Source organism: Vulpes lagopus, chromosome 12 (genome assembly GCF_018345385.1).
Source record: "Vulpes lagopus strain Blue_001 chromosome 12, ASM1834538v1, whole genome shotgun sequence".
In the NCBI taxonomy this organism is placed as follows: Eukaryota; Metazoa; Chordata; class Mammalia; order Carnivora; family Canidae; genus Vulpes; species Vulpes lagopus.
In genome coordinates this window covers 80,985,472-81,002,455 of record NC_054835.1, presented here as the reverse complement: position 1 = coordinate 81,002,455, position 16,984 = coordinate 80,985,472, and the positions used below count along the sequence as shown (strand labels likewise).

Here is a 16,984-nt window from a genome sequence, read left to right as displayed (position 1 = left end):
ATCATGCCCTGGGCCAAAGGCAGACACTCAATCACTGAGCCACCCAGGCATTCCCATATCAAATTATTAGAACCAATAATTACTAAAGGACAACCATTCATCTGCCTTCCTTATTAACATGTTTATCTTTTGTTAGCATCATCTTAAGAATCAGATACAGGAGGAGAACTGACAAAATTTGGAAGAGAAATAATAAGTAAATGAGACTAGAGATGACCTGTTAATTCACTACATACCATCTATCCTATGAAAACTGAGTCAAAATATACAGAAATCTTAGAAATATCTATTTGCAATAATAATTACAGTTATAATTGAAGACCCCTATACAGAAATAAAATATCCTAGTATACTTTATCTCTAGGATATTACCTAGGAGTTATATGTAGGAGTTGCCTCAACATATACATCTGTTTGATCAGTGGAAATACAGCCTATTTAAATAATCCAAAGGGATTAGCCATTTCTAATAAAAACAAGTTGTAAATTACTTCAAAACAGTATGCACTATGAATATGAAACAATCTACCACTCAACATACTCTGGTATCCCTATAGTTATTATCTACAGAATTCAAAGTAGTTCCCTCACACTTGAGCCTTCTCGTGCACTTACTACTCGTTTATCTCTGTATCTTGCTTCATGTGGTACTGGGTGATGTCCTGAGTAAGGGGGATGAGCTTGAGGAGGTGGAGCATGGTGCTGATAGTAAGGATGGTGTGGAGGTTGTTCCATTCCAGGATAAGGAGCCTAAAAAAGAAAACCACTTCCATAAACATCTATCAAATACCCTTGTAAATAAACTGTTCTTAGAATTCCCCTACCCAAACTACCTATCCCAAATAAATAATTTAATAATCTGTACTATCCATTTACTTTGATGGCAATAAGGTTCTTCAAAAACCTTCCTAATGTACTTGTTGAAAATATATGTGTGATGAATTAATTATACATCCTTTAGGATTTAACATGCTTACACTTTCAGACCATATCATTTAAATAACAGAACACAATGAACCCTCACACAGTGCTTACAATGAGCCAGGCACTGTCCTAAGCACTTTCCACATCTTATTTCTCACATCAACCCAATGAGATTGGTACTGTTATTCCTAGGTTACATCAAAGAAAACGGAGCCACCAACTGGTTAAGCAATTTGCTTAAAATCAGACTGCTAGTAAAAAGGTGGAGCTGGGTACATGGTCAGGCATCCTGCCTCTAGAATCAGTCTTGACCACTATGTAAACATCTACCCTCCAGGACCTAATTAATTTTTAAATGCCATTATAAAATAAGTAAAGGCAAATCAAAGGTTACTTTCCTAGTTGGCACCAAGATAATATTTTGGCTTTTTAAAACTTTCACAGAAAAGGAAAGTAATCTTATAATTCATCTATCTGTATACAGTACCTTAAGTGAAATAAGTCAGATGAAGAGACCACATTACAGGCAGCATTTAAAAAAAAAAAAAAAAGATGAACACAATAAGAACTACTTAAACATCCAAGTTCTTTATTTCTCAGGAATTAATGCTTCAGCTATCCTCAAAACCTTAAAAGATACTCTAAGAATAAAATTCAGCTTTCTTACAGAAAGAAAAAAATTAAAAATTATATATGGGAAAAGGTTATGTGCAGGATTTAATCTTATTTTATAGAAAGAATTTACTAATAAGCACTGGGATCAAGCACTATGCTAAACTTTACATGTATTTTGTAAATTATCTTCTCAACACTCGCATGAGGTCAACATTGATATTCATTATATTTCAAACCACACAAAGATAAGCACAATGCCCGTTTAATTCACCAACCCAGTGTAAAGCAGAGCACCTTGCACAGAATGAGTGCTAAATACTAATTTGATGGGCCAAAAAATGGACAAATACCGAGTTTTACAGATAAGGAAAACTAAGGAACATATGAAACTTGCCCAAGGGAAGAAAAGGGAATTTGCAGAAAAGGGAAGGCATTTGAATCCAGTCAGTTTGCAATACTAGCCACTACAATAAACCATAACACTTATCAAGCTTATATTAACACAAATCAAATTATTCATTAGTCATTTTTTTAAAAAAAAAAGCCTCCATCTATTTATCACTGAAGATATTTATTTTAGGTCTCTTAATGGGTAACTTAACAATCACATTCTAAATAAGCATTCAAAATAAATGAAACTGTGAATGAAATTAAGTAATTTGCAAAAAAAAAAAAAAAAAAAATGAATACAAACCATTCCTTGCCAAGGTGGTGGTGGTCCCATGTTATGAAACTCCCTCACATAATCATTGTAGGACTAAAATGAAAAATATTAATGTCAATAATAAAAATCCAACCCAGCACTATAAAATAAATCAGATCCTGGTTTTGTGAACATTAGATATATAAAATGAAATACTTACCCCATTTAAAAACACATCTCGGCGAACTCCTGAAAATCGTCTGTTGGGAATAAGATTTGTGAAACTAAATTCAGGTAATTCATAAACTAGTTCCAAGAATGTAATTTAAAACTAAGCAAGAGTGAACCCAACTTACCTGTCTACTTCCTGGTATCGAGGATCCTTTAAATACCCTGTTCAAACATCAAGCATTTTAGTAAATCAAATTTATATTTTTTATTATGGCATTACAATTAAGCCTTCCTTACCACTCATTTCAATTCTTCCCATGAAATATAGTGATGCTATTATTGTATTATTCCATTTTCATTTTCTTCTCAGATTACATGATAATCTAGGAAGTAACTAAGTAACTTACTGATATCACAGAATTATAAACTGCTAGAGAGGTTTTCATATGAATCTTCTAAATCCATACCCCAATTCTCGCTAGATAGAAAATTTCTTCATTCTGCACCATAAGGAAAGTAAGGGCAGAGGAATTATCTTGAGGACACTGTAACAGGACTTCCTTAAAACAAATGTTTACCTTCCATCTTAGGTATACACAAGCTTTGCTAAGTCAACCAGATAGTTTTAAAAAATGCAGACTTAAGGGGGAGAAAAACAAAATTGCAAAAGTCACAAAAACGAAGCTTAGACATTAAGTGAAAGAGCCATAGTGAAAAAAGAAATATTTCTTTCTCAAAAAAAAAAAAAAAAGAAAAGAAAGAAAAATATTATTTCTCCCCTTCTTTAATAAAGGACTCAGCAAATTAAAATGTAAAAACATTTGTGTGGCCATGTTACTCTCTGGAATGTCCCACTTTGAAGAATGAGGTCTTGTTTATCAAGCCACTTGTTAGGTAAAAATGCTGTTATGCTAACACCAATTTTCAAATTACCTAAATTTTATATTACGGTTTTAAGTATTATCTTCTCTTAAATAGTTTGCCTTTTTAAATTCTGATTAGAGGGAACACTAACTGAAAAGCTGCTATGTAAATTACAAACCAAAATATTTCTCATTCCCTCTAAAAACATGTTAAAGTTTTGTTTAGAAAAATATGGTATAATTTCAGTTTCCAATTAAAACTATGCATCTCTTAAGATACTAAGCATATTAGGAAAAATAAGCATAATAAAGTGTAAAATCACTGCTTTCCCTAACCACTTTTAATCTTGAAACATTTGTGCAGTTTCCATTTGTGAAATAATTATAAATTAGCAACTCTGGGTAATTAACTAATTATGATAATAAGTCACACTAAAATAGATTAGATAACCTTCACAAAGTAGAATTTAAGTGACAACTATTGATAATTTCTTATGTTTAAGTAGTCCTGTCCTACTAAAGTTTTCTCACTTTTAGAAATACAGGATTACAATAAAATGGTTTTGTGTTGTTGTTGCTGTTTCATAATTTTAAGTCAAATATCTGCAGGATTATAAAATATTAACCTGGTCTCTGGTGAAACTCAGGGGCATAGTCAATCCTTGGTTTCTTTCTGCTGTTATGAATATCATAATCTTCTGGTCGACGCCTACACAAATTAGACACATTAGAAATTAAACCAAAAACTGCTGGGAGAACAAACAGCAATGCAAGAGTTTCTGACAGAAGTACGTACAAAGAATAGCCCATTATTTCCTTTAAAATAACATCCTAATTTCTGGTAAACAAATCTTAAAATTTCTAAACTTTACTTCCTCTAATTATTGTGAATCAATCGTTGAATGTATTGCTGGAAATAGATATTCTCTATAATCCTCATACTATAATGAAAAACTTGGAAAAAGTAGTCTGCTCAAAATATATAAATCAAATTTCAGTATTCTAAACAAAAGTAAATGAGCTGCCCTCAAATTAATGTAATTTCCAGTTTAACAGAACATTTTCTCAAAATCTCCATTCAGATGAAAAATAAATTTTAAAAAACTATCATCATTATACAACAGGTAACTCTATAATCTATATATTCAAACTTAATACCATTTTAGAAGAACTCTAAACAAAATTAAGAATTTCTTAGCTCTTTTTGTTTTGCACAAAATTAAGCTTTTCACATGATCATACAGAAAATTTGATACTTATTAAAAGTGATTTTACAGGAAAGTTTTGAAAATCTTAATACTTGGAAAAACTAATTTCTATAGTTAATAACATTTAGGAATTAAGGGAATTTTTTTCTAGAGACAATGTCTTAAGATAAAATTGGAAAGTAATGGGCGGTTTTTAACAGAGTTCATAAAACATGTTCAAATTCTTTTACTATCTTCAGAGGGCTGCTCCTTTCAATCTCCCATGAATCTCAATGGTTACTGTAATACATCATCAGTATACTTCATTTTATTTAGCATTTTAATAAAGAGCTACACAAAATAAAAATTCCAAGTATTTTTGGTATTAAATATATCTTTTTACCCTTAATGTCAAATAAAAACTCTATAATAACCTGGCATCACTAGTTTTCCAGCTATTTCTTTGAGTTATCAACTGCTTTCATTATCTTTTCCAACACAAGTTCACTTAAACTTCAAAGTGCAATAACCCCAAATCCCCCCAACAAAATAAAAACAGTTGCATCTACAATAAATAAGACTAAGAAAATTAAAAGCTGGTTTAAAAAATAAACATACCGCTTTCTTGTAGTTTGGGGAGTGCATTTACGACCGGTATAAAACATGATAGTAACAGTTCATATAGTAGTCCAACTACTGACTTTAAGCTGTAAGCCACATACATATATGGAGGCCCTGGCAGGCTTGAGAGAAGGTGTAGTGGTGTAATAAGTATAGTTTGCAGTCCATTGCAAAACTGAGGTAAAAACTTCACTTGTATATATTGTATTGCACTGGAAACCTCTTAGCTTAAAACTTCAAAAGACATCTTGGTGTTCAGTCCTTTAAGGCCAAAAATAAGGGGGCTCTGCCAGGTTTCCTCCTACCTACTCGACAGTGTCCTTTTTAAGCTCAAAGAAATGGGGACTCTCTTGTTGGATTATCTGTACCTACCACAGGATGTTTCCACCAAAAGGAAACTTAACCAAAGGTTTCATCCCATCAACCATACATCCAACAGTCTTTAGCAGAATATTTTAGGTTTAGCTGTATGCAAATCTACACAGGGGAAGGTGTTGGGTAGAAGGGCTTAAATCAGTCCTTTGCAAAGACTTCTCCAATTCTGTAACAAGTTAAACCCCCTTTTCCTGGAAAATGCTGCTTAGTTCATAAAGTAGTGATCAATAACCATGGCGATCCTCTAAAAAACACTTTAAGTCCACAGGTACTGCCAGCATCTGGAAAAGTTGTAAACAGACACAGCAACAGCCCTTCTTTTCGGTTTGTTGCCGGGTCTCCCAGGGCCACTTGATCCCCTTTGGAAAGAACCTATTGTTTTCAGAAGCTCAGCAAGATGTGTGAATTCACTGGGTACATGTTAGAGAATATCTGGCAATGGGGTTAACACATCACGGTGATAAAATTTGAAACAGTCCCAATAATGCTCCTCTTGAATATCAAAATAACTTAAAATATTTTATCCTCTAAATGAGGCGTCATCTTCTGAAAAAACATTAGTGATCCTTTATAAAAGTCCCATATCTGATAAGGCTTATCCAGAGACACACCTGAAAGAAAAGGCTTTTTACAAAATATTAACAATTTTTGCAAATAAAGACTTCCTCCTCTTCCTCCTTTCTAGCCTGTTCTGAGCAACAAAGGCCTACCTCATTTCAATCGTATACATTGTATAATCAGATTATCTAATTTAAACTGGTTATCACTCTTTAGCAAATTATTTTTTCTGCATAAGGAAAGATCCCCATTTTCCTCTTGAAAAATGACTGAGACCAAGGTGACCATGTGAAATCCTCAATGAAGCCACAAACTAGTCCATGCAGCTTGATTTGAGGATTTTCTCTTTCTTCTTTACCGCAGGACAAACTTTTGACGAATCACATTCCTCCATCATGTTATTCTGATACATGTGCCTATTATCAGTCCAAAGAACGTTTCTAACCTTCCCACATCCCGGACTGGTTCTCGACGGGATGGACGTCCTCTTGATCGGGGCTGAGAATGCATTCTTCTCTTGTGACGCATTTTATGAATGACCTGATACAAGTCAATACTTTCATCAGGGGGAAATAGAAGACAAAGCTGGGTTCCACATTCAAGTTCAATTTCCTAGAATAGGAAAGTAGTAATTTACAAGACGAGAACAGGAGAAACTTTCAATAGACTTGTATTTTCCTGAAGTACAAGAACAAAAACAGACTGACTTGGAGACTTCCTTCTCAAGGTTGATGTTCATACAGGATTCCAAAAACTTCCTTAAAAGATTTTGAAAAAAACCTTTCAAAAGTGTTTCATGGGGATGCCTGGATGGCTCAGCGGTTGAGCATCTGCCTTCGGCTCAGGACGTGATCCCAGAGTTTCGGGATCAAGTCTGGCATCAGTCTCCTGCGTGGAACCTGCTTCTCCTCCCTCTGCCTTTGTCTCTGCCTCTGTGTCTCTCATGAATAAATAAATAAATCTTAAAAAAAAAAAAAAGTGTTTCATATATTCATAGAAGGATAAAAACTAAAAGTGTAGAATCTCCAAAAGTGTAAATACACCAATGTAGCTACTTAAAACTCTGACAGTTGTCCTCTGCGAACAAAGGAACATTTCTTCGTGCAAAATACAAAAATATTAGGACAAAGTTATCTACTTTAATTCAGCGGAGGTAAAGAGCGTTAGTGTGTGCCAAAAACTTTGATAATTAGGACTGCTAAATACACTAATGCAGTAGATTAACTACAAAGACTAATGTATGGGCTTTTTTAATGAATTTTTCACTAACAACAGTTTCATCTATGAGCAATGAGAGTAGAAGCATCTATGAGCATCTATGAGAGTATACCACTTCTGGTTCAAAGTTACTTATAGAAACTATGAGGGTCAAAGATTTGGGTTTATTTTAAGCCACCACGCTTTTAACTTCGTTTGCAGACTTGAAAACCTGGGCACATATACTTTTCATACAGCTTCCTTCTTATTGAGAAAACCTCAGTGAAGATGGCATATACAATGGCATTTCTAAAATTATACAAAGTGCAGTAAAAACATAATGAAAAACAATTTAAAATTAGGACCAGAATTTCTCTTCAAAAACTTTTCTTTCAATTCTATTAATGAAAGTAACATATAAAGATACCTATCTTTCAACATTTATGGAGGTCTTACTAAATGATCAAAATCACAGTAATCATGAATTCCAAAGAGAACATTTTCCTGTAATCTTTTACATGAATTATTTAAAAATATGGCTTAAAAATGTCCTTCAATAAAAATCTTTAAAAGGATCAAATGTGTGTGTTTTAAATAATCAATTAAAACAACAAACCTGTCCATCACGTCCAATCTTTACTGGTTTATGTTCATTCCAAGGATTGGTGAGATGAGCTGACTTAGTGAAGGGTAATTCACGCCTAAATACAAAGTAATATCAATTATATTCTTTTCTAGAATCCTTTCGGGACCTTATACTACACTTCAGCAGTTAATCCTGATTTAAATGTGACTAAAATTTAAAGAATCACAGACTAGTAGCACTTATCTCCCATAGAGGGAGCCCCTTTAGAGATGCATTCCTTCTGCATTCTCCAGGGTTCTAAAAAAAAATTTTTAAATAAAAAAATAATAAAAAGCTAAATAATACAGTGCTTAAGAACATGAGCTTAAAAACCAAGACAGTCTGGGTTTAAATCTCCTAATTTCTCTTGAGCCTGAGTTTCTTCTGCTTATAAACAGGGGTATAACTACCTACACTTCAAAGTTGTTCTAAACAGTGTGCAAATGAAATGATATATAAAATGTTTAGCTATCTCTTGCTTCTGTGTTCTCAAAAAATTGTTTGCATTAACTCGTCAACAAAAAGCTGAACCTTAATCAGACAGTTAATACCAAATGAAAAGTAAGCATCCCTATCCTTGGTTCAGAGCTGCTCTCCCAGATTCAAATATCCTCCTCCTCTTTTTCAAAATAAATATTTTACTTTTTATTTATTTGAAAGAGAAAGAGCAAGAGAGAACACACTCATGAGCATGAGGGGAAGAGGGGGGGTGAAGCTGAGGGAGAAGCAGACTCCTTGCTGAGCAGGGAGCCTGACATGGCTCCATCCCAGGACCCTGGGATCATGCCTGTGCCTAAGGCAGAAGCTTAACTTCTGAATTAACGACTGAGCCACCCAGGCATTCCAGTCCTCCTCCTCTCAATAATGCAATACTTCCTACCACCCATGGAATGCCTCTTGACAATATATTTACTTATAAATTCATGTATCTCCATACATTAATTATGCTCTTCACTTAAATTATAGTGCAGTACCTATATAACTTAAATCCTGGCTCTAAAGTCTGAGACACAGGGCAAAATGGTCTCATCTCACCAACATAAAGATATCCTATACTTTTATATTCTTTACCAATCTAGCACAATGCTGAATGCAAACATGACATGTAACCTGTTACTTGTCAAGGAATAATCAAATTAACATGTAACCTGTTACTTGTCAAGGAATAATCAAATTAACCTGATAAGGTTTTATCTATGTGTGCATAAAGTAAGGCCAAATTAAATAAATGCTTTAAGGAACTATTCATTATATCCATGATACACATAAAATTGCTCAGCCCAAAGACATACAAAGATGAGTAAGAAAAAGAGCTGTTTGAAGGGTGGTTCAGTTGGTTTAGCAGCCAACTCCTGATCTCAGCTCAGGTCTGACTGATCTCAGGGTCATGAGCTCAAGCCCCATGCTAAGCTCCTCACTGAGCATGGAGCTTACTTTTAAAAAAAAAGAAAAAAGCTGCTTGCATCCCTTAATTTTCTTTCACAGTTACCAAAAAAAGAATAAATGAACATACATAATTATTTTGGTAAAAGAATGGTTACCACAAATAGAACAGAGAAGTTTTGTTGTTTTTAATACGGATGGTCATATCTATTTTGGAGAGAAAGAAAATAATCAAAAGATGTTTCCTGGAAGTAGCATATGGAATATGCCTCAAAGAAGAGTGACCCAGGAAAAGTCAAATGTTAGTAGCTAAGGGTCACATTTGAAGCAATCAAAGAGCTTGTGCAAAGGTATAAAATAGAGAAGAAAAAACACAAACAAGTGATTTGATCCAGTGGATAAGCTATATAACTATTTATTCTGATCTTATATGAATTTTCTTAAAAATGAACACAGAATGCTAAATTTTTTAACTTCTTTAAACCTTGGGAAAAAAGAAAAGTATCTAAAGTCAAAGTAACACAGTGGCATACTCTGTGGTGGTGGTGATGTGAACGTACGGGGGATATGGTTATGAATGCTGAAAATGCCCACTAGGTTTTAAAGCTTGAATTCCTAGTGTAACACTCATCTTACTTCACACATCAAGAGTGGTTCAAGAATACATATGTCTAAAAAAATAAAAAATTTTAAAAAGAATATATACATCTACAAAATATATACACTTTTTTTTTCAACTTTTCAGGCTATCAGAAGTTAGGAAAAATAAGACTATCACTAACAAGTCTATACACAGCCTAGAATATCCAGAGGGAAATCTCTAGCTAATGATTCTTTGTACTTTAATACTTTCTTAGATTTCCCCTCTAAACTGCCAGTTATTTTGTTTCAAAGATTTTATTTATTCATGAGACACACACATACACAGAGAGAGAGAGAGAGAGAGAGAGAGAGAGAGACAGGCAGAAGGAGAAGCAGGCTCCATGCAGGGAGCCCGACATGGGACTCGATCCCAGCTCTCCAAGAGCAGGCCCTGGGCTAAAGGCAGCACTAACCTGCTGAACCACCCAGGATGCCCTAAACTGCCAGTTAAAAAAGGTTCCGGAAAGGAATGAATAACCTACAAGCCACCAAAATTTAGGAAAATTACAATTATTACTGCATAAAGTTATTAGTTATTTAAATATTAATGGAATACTGAAGGTCCAAAGTAAAACCATGTTATGCTGGTTGAGTCCCTTGGAGTTACTAATCTTTGGTGGCACTGGTTCTAACTAGCTAGATTCCAGAGATATTTTACCACGTTGACAAATCTCCACCAGGTATCAAGTGAGAATTATGAGGTCCTTGGAAAAACAAGACTCTGAATACATTAAGAGAAACCGCAGAACTGCAATCCTCACAATTACAGAATAAGCATCCTAAAAGTTACCTTTGGAACAGATGTGTAATGACGAAGCCTACAGATGACTAGCTTTACTGTGAGTACTTTAGAGAACATTGAAATAACTCACTGATTTAAGGGGCCTGGTTAAATGGGGCAAATTTAACAAAAGAACATATAACCATACAAAGGTTCTATTGTACTAGGTAGTGTTTGATTACTAAAGTTAAAAGAAGTAATGGAGAAATTCTAAAAGAAGAGAGAAAATGGGTTATTTGGAATGGACACTAAAGGGGTGAGCATAAAATATCAGTAGATTTAAATCTGGATAAATGACATTTCATAGCGTACTGCCTTATTTTGAGCTAACTCTTAGTGACAACTTAAGAAAGTCACTTTTTGTGGCTCCTCTCCTATCTAACATGTATCATGCAGTCGTAAATTTCAGCGTGTCCACAAAATACCTGAACTATCAGAAATTCAACAAGTGTGGGGTGTCTATCAAGATACGGCATTTTGACAATCAGATACTACTGATGCAAGTTATCTATGGACCACACCTAATGAAACAAGTTTAGTTATTAAATTCAAAGGGTACTTAAACAAGTCTATCATGACTTTTGTATCTGAAAAAAAAAAAAATACTGAGAGCAGTTACTGTTACTGATAGCAAAGCCTTAATTGTTTATAAAGTTTGATACAGAAAACTTAAGAGTACAAGAGACTTACCCTAAAGAAATACCAATGTAATAATTACATGACCCTCCAGAACTTTTAAGTATAATAAAACTACTCTTGAACATAAGTATTTTAAAAATTAAAGTTACATATAGAAAAAGATTAAAGTTATAATTTTATTTAAGAATATTTTTTTCAGGGCAGCCTGGGTGACTCAGTGGTTTAAGCGCCTGCTTTGGCTCAGGATCGAGTCCCATGTCGGGCTCCCTGCAGAGAGCCTGCTTCTCCCTCTCGCTGTGTCTCTGCCACTCTCTTTCTCTATCATGAATAAATAAATAAAATCTTAAAAAAAAAAGAATTTTTTTTTCAGGAGGTGCCTATCTACTGGCTCAGTCAGTTAAGTGTCTGACTTTGGCTCAAGGTCCTGGGATGAAGTCCTGTGTTGGGCTCTCTGCTCAGTGGGGAGTCTGCTTCTCCCTCTCCCTCTGCCCCTCCTCTCTCAAATTAATGAAATCTTTAAAAAGGTGGGGGGGTCCTGGGCGGTTCAGTCAGCTAAGTGTCTGCCTTCAGCTTGGGTCGTATTCACGGAGTCCTGGGATAGAGCCCCCACACTGGGCTCACCACTCAGCAGGGAGTCTGCTTCTCCCTTTCCCTTTGCCTCTCCTGCTTCTCTCTCAATCATTGTCTCTCACTCTCTCGCTCTCAAATAAAATCTTTTGTTTTTTTCCAAAGATTTTATTTATTCATGAGAGACATAGAGATAGGCAGAGACATCGGCAGAGGAAGAAGCAGGCTCCATGCAGGGAGTCCAATGCAAGATTCGATCCCAGGACCCCAGGATCGTGACCTGAGCTGAAGGCATACGCTTAAAAGACGCTGAGCCACCCAGGCATCCCTCAAATAAATAAATAAAATCTTAAAAAAAAAAAAAGAACATTCTTTCGGGGGATGGGGTGGCAGTCAGTTAAGCATCTGACTCTTGGTTTCAGCTCAGGTCATGACCTCAGGACTGAGAGAGCAAGCCCCAAATCAGGCTCTGTGCTCAGCACAGACTACCTGAGACTCTCTCTCATACTCCCTCTGGCTCCCTCCCACTCATGCACGCATGAGCGTGCTCTCTCTCTCAAGTAAGTCTTTTTATTATTTTAAAGATTTTCTTTATTTTTTTGAGAAAAAGAGAGAGAGCAAGCAGGCACAAGCAGAGGTAGGGGCAGAGGAAGGGGGGCTCCCTCCCTGCTGAGTAGGGAGCCAGATGCAGTGCTCTATCCCAAGACCCTGGGATAAGGACCTGAGCCGAAGGCAGATGCTTAACCAACGGAGCCACCCAGGTGCCCTCAAATAAGTAAATCTTTAATAAGAAAAAAATAAGAAAGGGCAGCCTTGGTGGCTTAGTGGTTTAGTGCCACCTTCAGCCCCGGGCATGATCCTGGAGACCCAGGATCAAGTCCCACGTCAGGCTCCCTGCATGGAGCCTGCTTCTCCCTCTGCCTGTCTCTCTCTCTAATAAATAAAAATAAATCTTTAAAAAAAAAAAACACAAAAAAAAAAAAAAATAAAAATAAAAAAAATAAAAAAAATAAAAAAAAAATCTTAAAAAAAAAAAAAAAAAAGGAAAAAAAAAAACAATTTGGAAAAAAAAAAAGAAAAAAAAAGAAAAAGGAAATTTTTTCCAGGTAAACCTAAAACTTAATTAAAATACAATAAAGAAAGAAAAAAAAATTAAAAAAATAGATAAATAAATAAAATAAAATACAATAAAGAGGGCAGCCCCAGTGGCACAGCGGTTTAGCGCTGCCTGCGGCCCCGGGTGTGATCCTGAAGACCCGGGATCGAGTCCCGCGTCGGGCTCCCTGCATGGAGCCTGCTTCTCTCTCTGCCTGTGTGTCTGCCTCTCTTTCGCTCTCTCTGAATAAATAAATAAATAAATCTTAAAAAAAAAATACAATAAAGAAACTTTACAACCCAAAATCTTGCACAGAGAGTTAGTAAGATGGACTAGCTGGTTTTGTACGCCTTCTGCTGGTATACACATTTCAAACAAGTTAATAAATTAGCTAATATGTCAATGAAGAGAAACAGGAAGACAATACATGAACAAATTAAGCTCATCTTCTGAAATTAAGAAAAAGGGCAGCCCAGGTGGCTCAGCGGTTTAGCGCTGCCTTCAGCCCAGGGTGTAGTCCTGGAGACCTGGGATCAAGTCCCACATCAGGCTCCCTCCATGGAGCCTGCTTCTCCCTCTGCCTGTGTCTCTCTGCCTCTCTGTCTCTCATGAATAAATAAATAAAATCCTAAAAAAAAATTAAGAAAAAGATTTCTTTATCAAGAATTTGGAAACAAAGGTTAATAGAAAAAGTAACATTCAAAACAAAATTTGCTGCAACCAGTCTAAAATTGGGTATTTTGCCTCCTAATCCTAGGACATCATCTCCCAAGTATTTTCCAGTAACATCATTAACATTTCTAATCGTAAAGCCATGAACTTCTTTGGCCTTCACAGTTATAGCCATCCAAATAAATCAGTCAATCTGCTAAGAAATTGGAAGCACTTTGTTTTCCCTATAAATTATTTTTTAATTTTAGGATTTTAATTTGATTATAATTTAAGTATAACTTAACTACATTCCTAATTTCTAAACAATCACAAATTTATACTTTAAAACTGTAGGTGTAATGGGAGTAGAGTAATATGACCTACAGTCTCAGCACCAACACTGCATTCCAAAATTACAATTATCCAATTTTTCATTATGTTTTTCTATGTTGTTACATGGATAATTACTTCTGCATACTACATTTAAGTGACAAACCATAATTTACTTAACCAATTTCCTATATGGAAGAATTAAGATTGCTTCTAATTTTACACTATAGAAAGTAATGATGGGATGAGGAGTAATGATCTATTTATGCAGATAGCTTTTTACCACTCTATCAACAATCAACCTAATGCACTATTTTTAACAGTATCATCGCCCACCTATCTTCATAGTCCTTCACCCCCACCTTCCCACCTCCTTACCCTTACCCCCATGGTTTGTGTTTTCAAGCTCATGGGCTGGTTTGCCTTCCAGAATATTAATAGCACTTTTTATTCTTATTATCCAATCTCTCCATCTCCATCAAAATCCAACACCTAAGCTAACTTTAACTTACAAAAAATACATATGATCTGTTTCAGATTTTTTTTTTACTGAAATTAATTTTACAGGCAACAGATGTGTGCATGCCACATAAAGTTCACTCAAATAACTAGCTTTTTATGTTAAAACAACTTTCTAGGTCCAGAATAGAACTGCTTGTGTCCAAGAAGCCATTTCAGCAAGCTTATTTAACTTTTGTATCCCTGTTAAGTGCTCGGTTTGACAGAAATGCAGTATATCCAATCAGCCAATTCCCAAACACCAAGCCACCTCAGTCTGGACTTTCTCATCCCAAACAAGGCTGACAACGTAGCCCTATCCAAACATTTTCTATTTGTCTCTTCCTTTCTCCGCATTCTTTATCCTACAAAAAGCCTTCTACCTTCTGCCTCATCCTATAGTTCTCCACAGGACACTGACCTGAAGTGTTAAAAGTTTATATCACCTAAATTTATTTTAATCATTTTTAAACAATGTACAATCATTCAGTAAGAATATAAAAATAGGGATCCCTAGGTGGCTCAGCGGTTTAGCGCCTGCCTTCAGCCCAGGGTGTGATCCTGGAGACCCGGGATCAAGTCCCACATCAGGCTCCCTGCATGGAGCCTGCTTCTCCCTCTGCCTGTGTCTCTGCCCCTCTCTCCCCCTGCCTCATGAATAAATAAATAAAATATCAAAAAAAAAAAAAGAACATAAAAATAGTGGTAATAACTAGGAGCTCAAAATGAGTCTATTCTTCTAATAAATACATTTAAATCTTAATTACATCAGTATCAAAACATTATAATGCCAACTAAAACACGATTTGCCAACTTAAGAAGCCAGTTTTTCACAACTAAATTAGTCACCTCCAAAATGTTAGCCATGTTAAAAAGTGACTATTTTCCTACTCCAGTTACAAACTTACTATTCTATTACTAACATAGAGAATGGAATACATAAAACTCCTGACTAAATAAACTTTTGCCCTTCACATTATTATATTAGATTATGTAGACAGTGAACAAGACAAGCAAAACACGGTGGTATTAGCTTTATTTTAGTACTGCCAAACTTTCTGGATCCAAATCAGCCTAGGAATGAGACCAAAAAAAGAGTAATAAGAAAAAGTAAATTAAAACTAAATGACTGTGGAGTTTTAACATTACTCCCAACTGGTAGCCTATTCAAAACAAAGGCAAATTTAATCATCTACACAATTGTGTAATTTACCTGCAAATCCAGTCAATTTTAAAAACTCCTCCCAACATCTTAGCATTCATTCCAGCTGGCAGCACCCAATGTATAGGAGATCCTCCATGATGTGATTCTGAAGAAAGCCTTGCAAATCCTAAGGGAATCAAATCATAATATAAAATATACATGCTACTATAAATGATGTTTTTATATATCCACATTATTGTTTTCTTACCTTGAAATTTTCCACTCTCTCTGACAGAAAATATTAATATAACACTCCTTGCAGATCTGAATGCAGCATTTAATTTCTTCTCATTTACAGGCAGTGTGGACCAAACACCCTACATAAATGATGTAAAGATCAGACAGAAATTAATGCAAATCTTTCATCTTTGCAATTTTATCTGCAATAGACCAAGACTACTGATACTGTTTTGCTTTAACTTCAAGTAAGCTATAATAAAGAAAAGTCTTATTCATCAACTGTCAAAATAATGTACTAATTTATTAAAAACTGAAGAAAAATAGAGAAAATTCTCAACCTTCACAAAATCATTAAAGTGACTAGAAAACACGTTGGATCAGGGGTGTCAAAACGTTTATGAGCTAGAATTCTATATAACAGAAAGAACCACCTACAGCTATTTTAATATCACAACCAGCTATTTAATATCACAACCACAACTATATATATATATATATATATATATATATATATATATATTTCTCCTTTAAAAACTGCCTAAGCTAAAATAATTAAAAAATACTGTATTGGTAAATCCATCAGTGAAGAATTTGTCCAGTTCCTAGCCTTTCTCATTTTTTCTATTTAAGTTCAAATTTTTATTCATCAATAGTTTGACTAAGAAACCTGTGTTGTACATAGCAAAAGAAAAAAGCTGTTAATTTCTAAAGCACTTTAATTACTTGTTTGTAACAAGATTAAAATAGAATGATAAAGTAAGGCAGAAACTCTAATTCAGTTCAATCTGTTCATACAATCAAGATCTCATTCACACTAAGTGCTTAATACTTTTGCTTTAAATTCAATCTAGCAGAGCAACAGGATAAACTTCCAGTACATAGCTATTTAATATATTATTCCTTCCATTTAAAAAGTTTGTTGGGTAATCATTAATGTGAAATATATGAGATTTTTACACTGACAAAAATAGGGTTGGAAAAATTATTTACTTTCTAAAAATCAATAGAAGCTGTAATGACTCCTTTTAAACCAAGAAAAGAAATATTTTATAATGCTGTAGCAAACAGATGTATGTTTGTAGCAAAAACATAAGCAGAAAATTAGTATCTTATAATATCCTATAGCAACTGGGCATATCATTTTTGCAAAGCCTTGGGTGGGCATTTAAGCTAACTCTCCCTTTTCTTCTAAATCCAAGTGATGTTACTTCTAAATATAAAAAAATTAAAAAAC

The 16,984-nt window shown here is 34.7% G+C and overlaps 1 protein-coding gene across 8 annotated transcripts in view; it reads right to left on the bottom strand.

Annotated features, from left to right (window-relative positions):
- Positions 1 to 16,984, bottom strand: part of YTHDC1 (YTH domain containing 1) — a 39,186-nt gene that overhangs the window by 2,855 nt on the left and 19,347 nt on the right. For 5 of the 8 annotated variants that reach the window (XM_041725525.1, XM_041725527.1, XM_041725530.1 and 2 more), the window contains 9 exons: positions 15,779 to 15,887; positions 15,580 to 15,697; positions 7,771 to 7,855; positions 6,403 to 6,569; positions 3,843 to 3,925; positions 2,539 to 2,575; positions 2,403 to 2,466; positions 2,234 to 2,296; positions 616 to 750 (listed from right to left, as the gene is read on the bottom strand). In XM_041725525.1, the coding sequence (XP_041581459.1) occupies positions 616 to 750; positions 2,234 to 2,296; positions 2,403 to 2,466; positions 2,539 to 2,575; positions 3,843 to 3,925; positions 6,403 to 6,569; positions 7,771 to 7,855; positions 15,580 to 15,697; positions 15,779 to 15,887 (861 nt within the window). The remainder of the gene's footprint in view (positions 1 to 615; positions 751 to 2,233; positions 2,297 to 2,402; positions 2,467 to 2,538; positions 2,576 to 3,842; positions 3,926 to 6,402; positions 6,570 to 7,770; positions 7,856 to 15,579; positions 15,698 to 15,778; positions 15,888 to 16,984) is intronic. The other 3 variants (XM_041725531.1, XM_041725529.1, XM_041725528.1) reach the window with 1 other exon arrangement.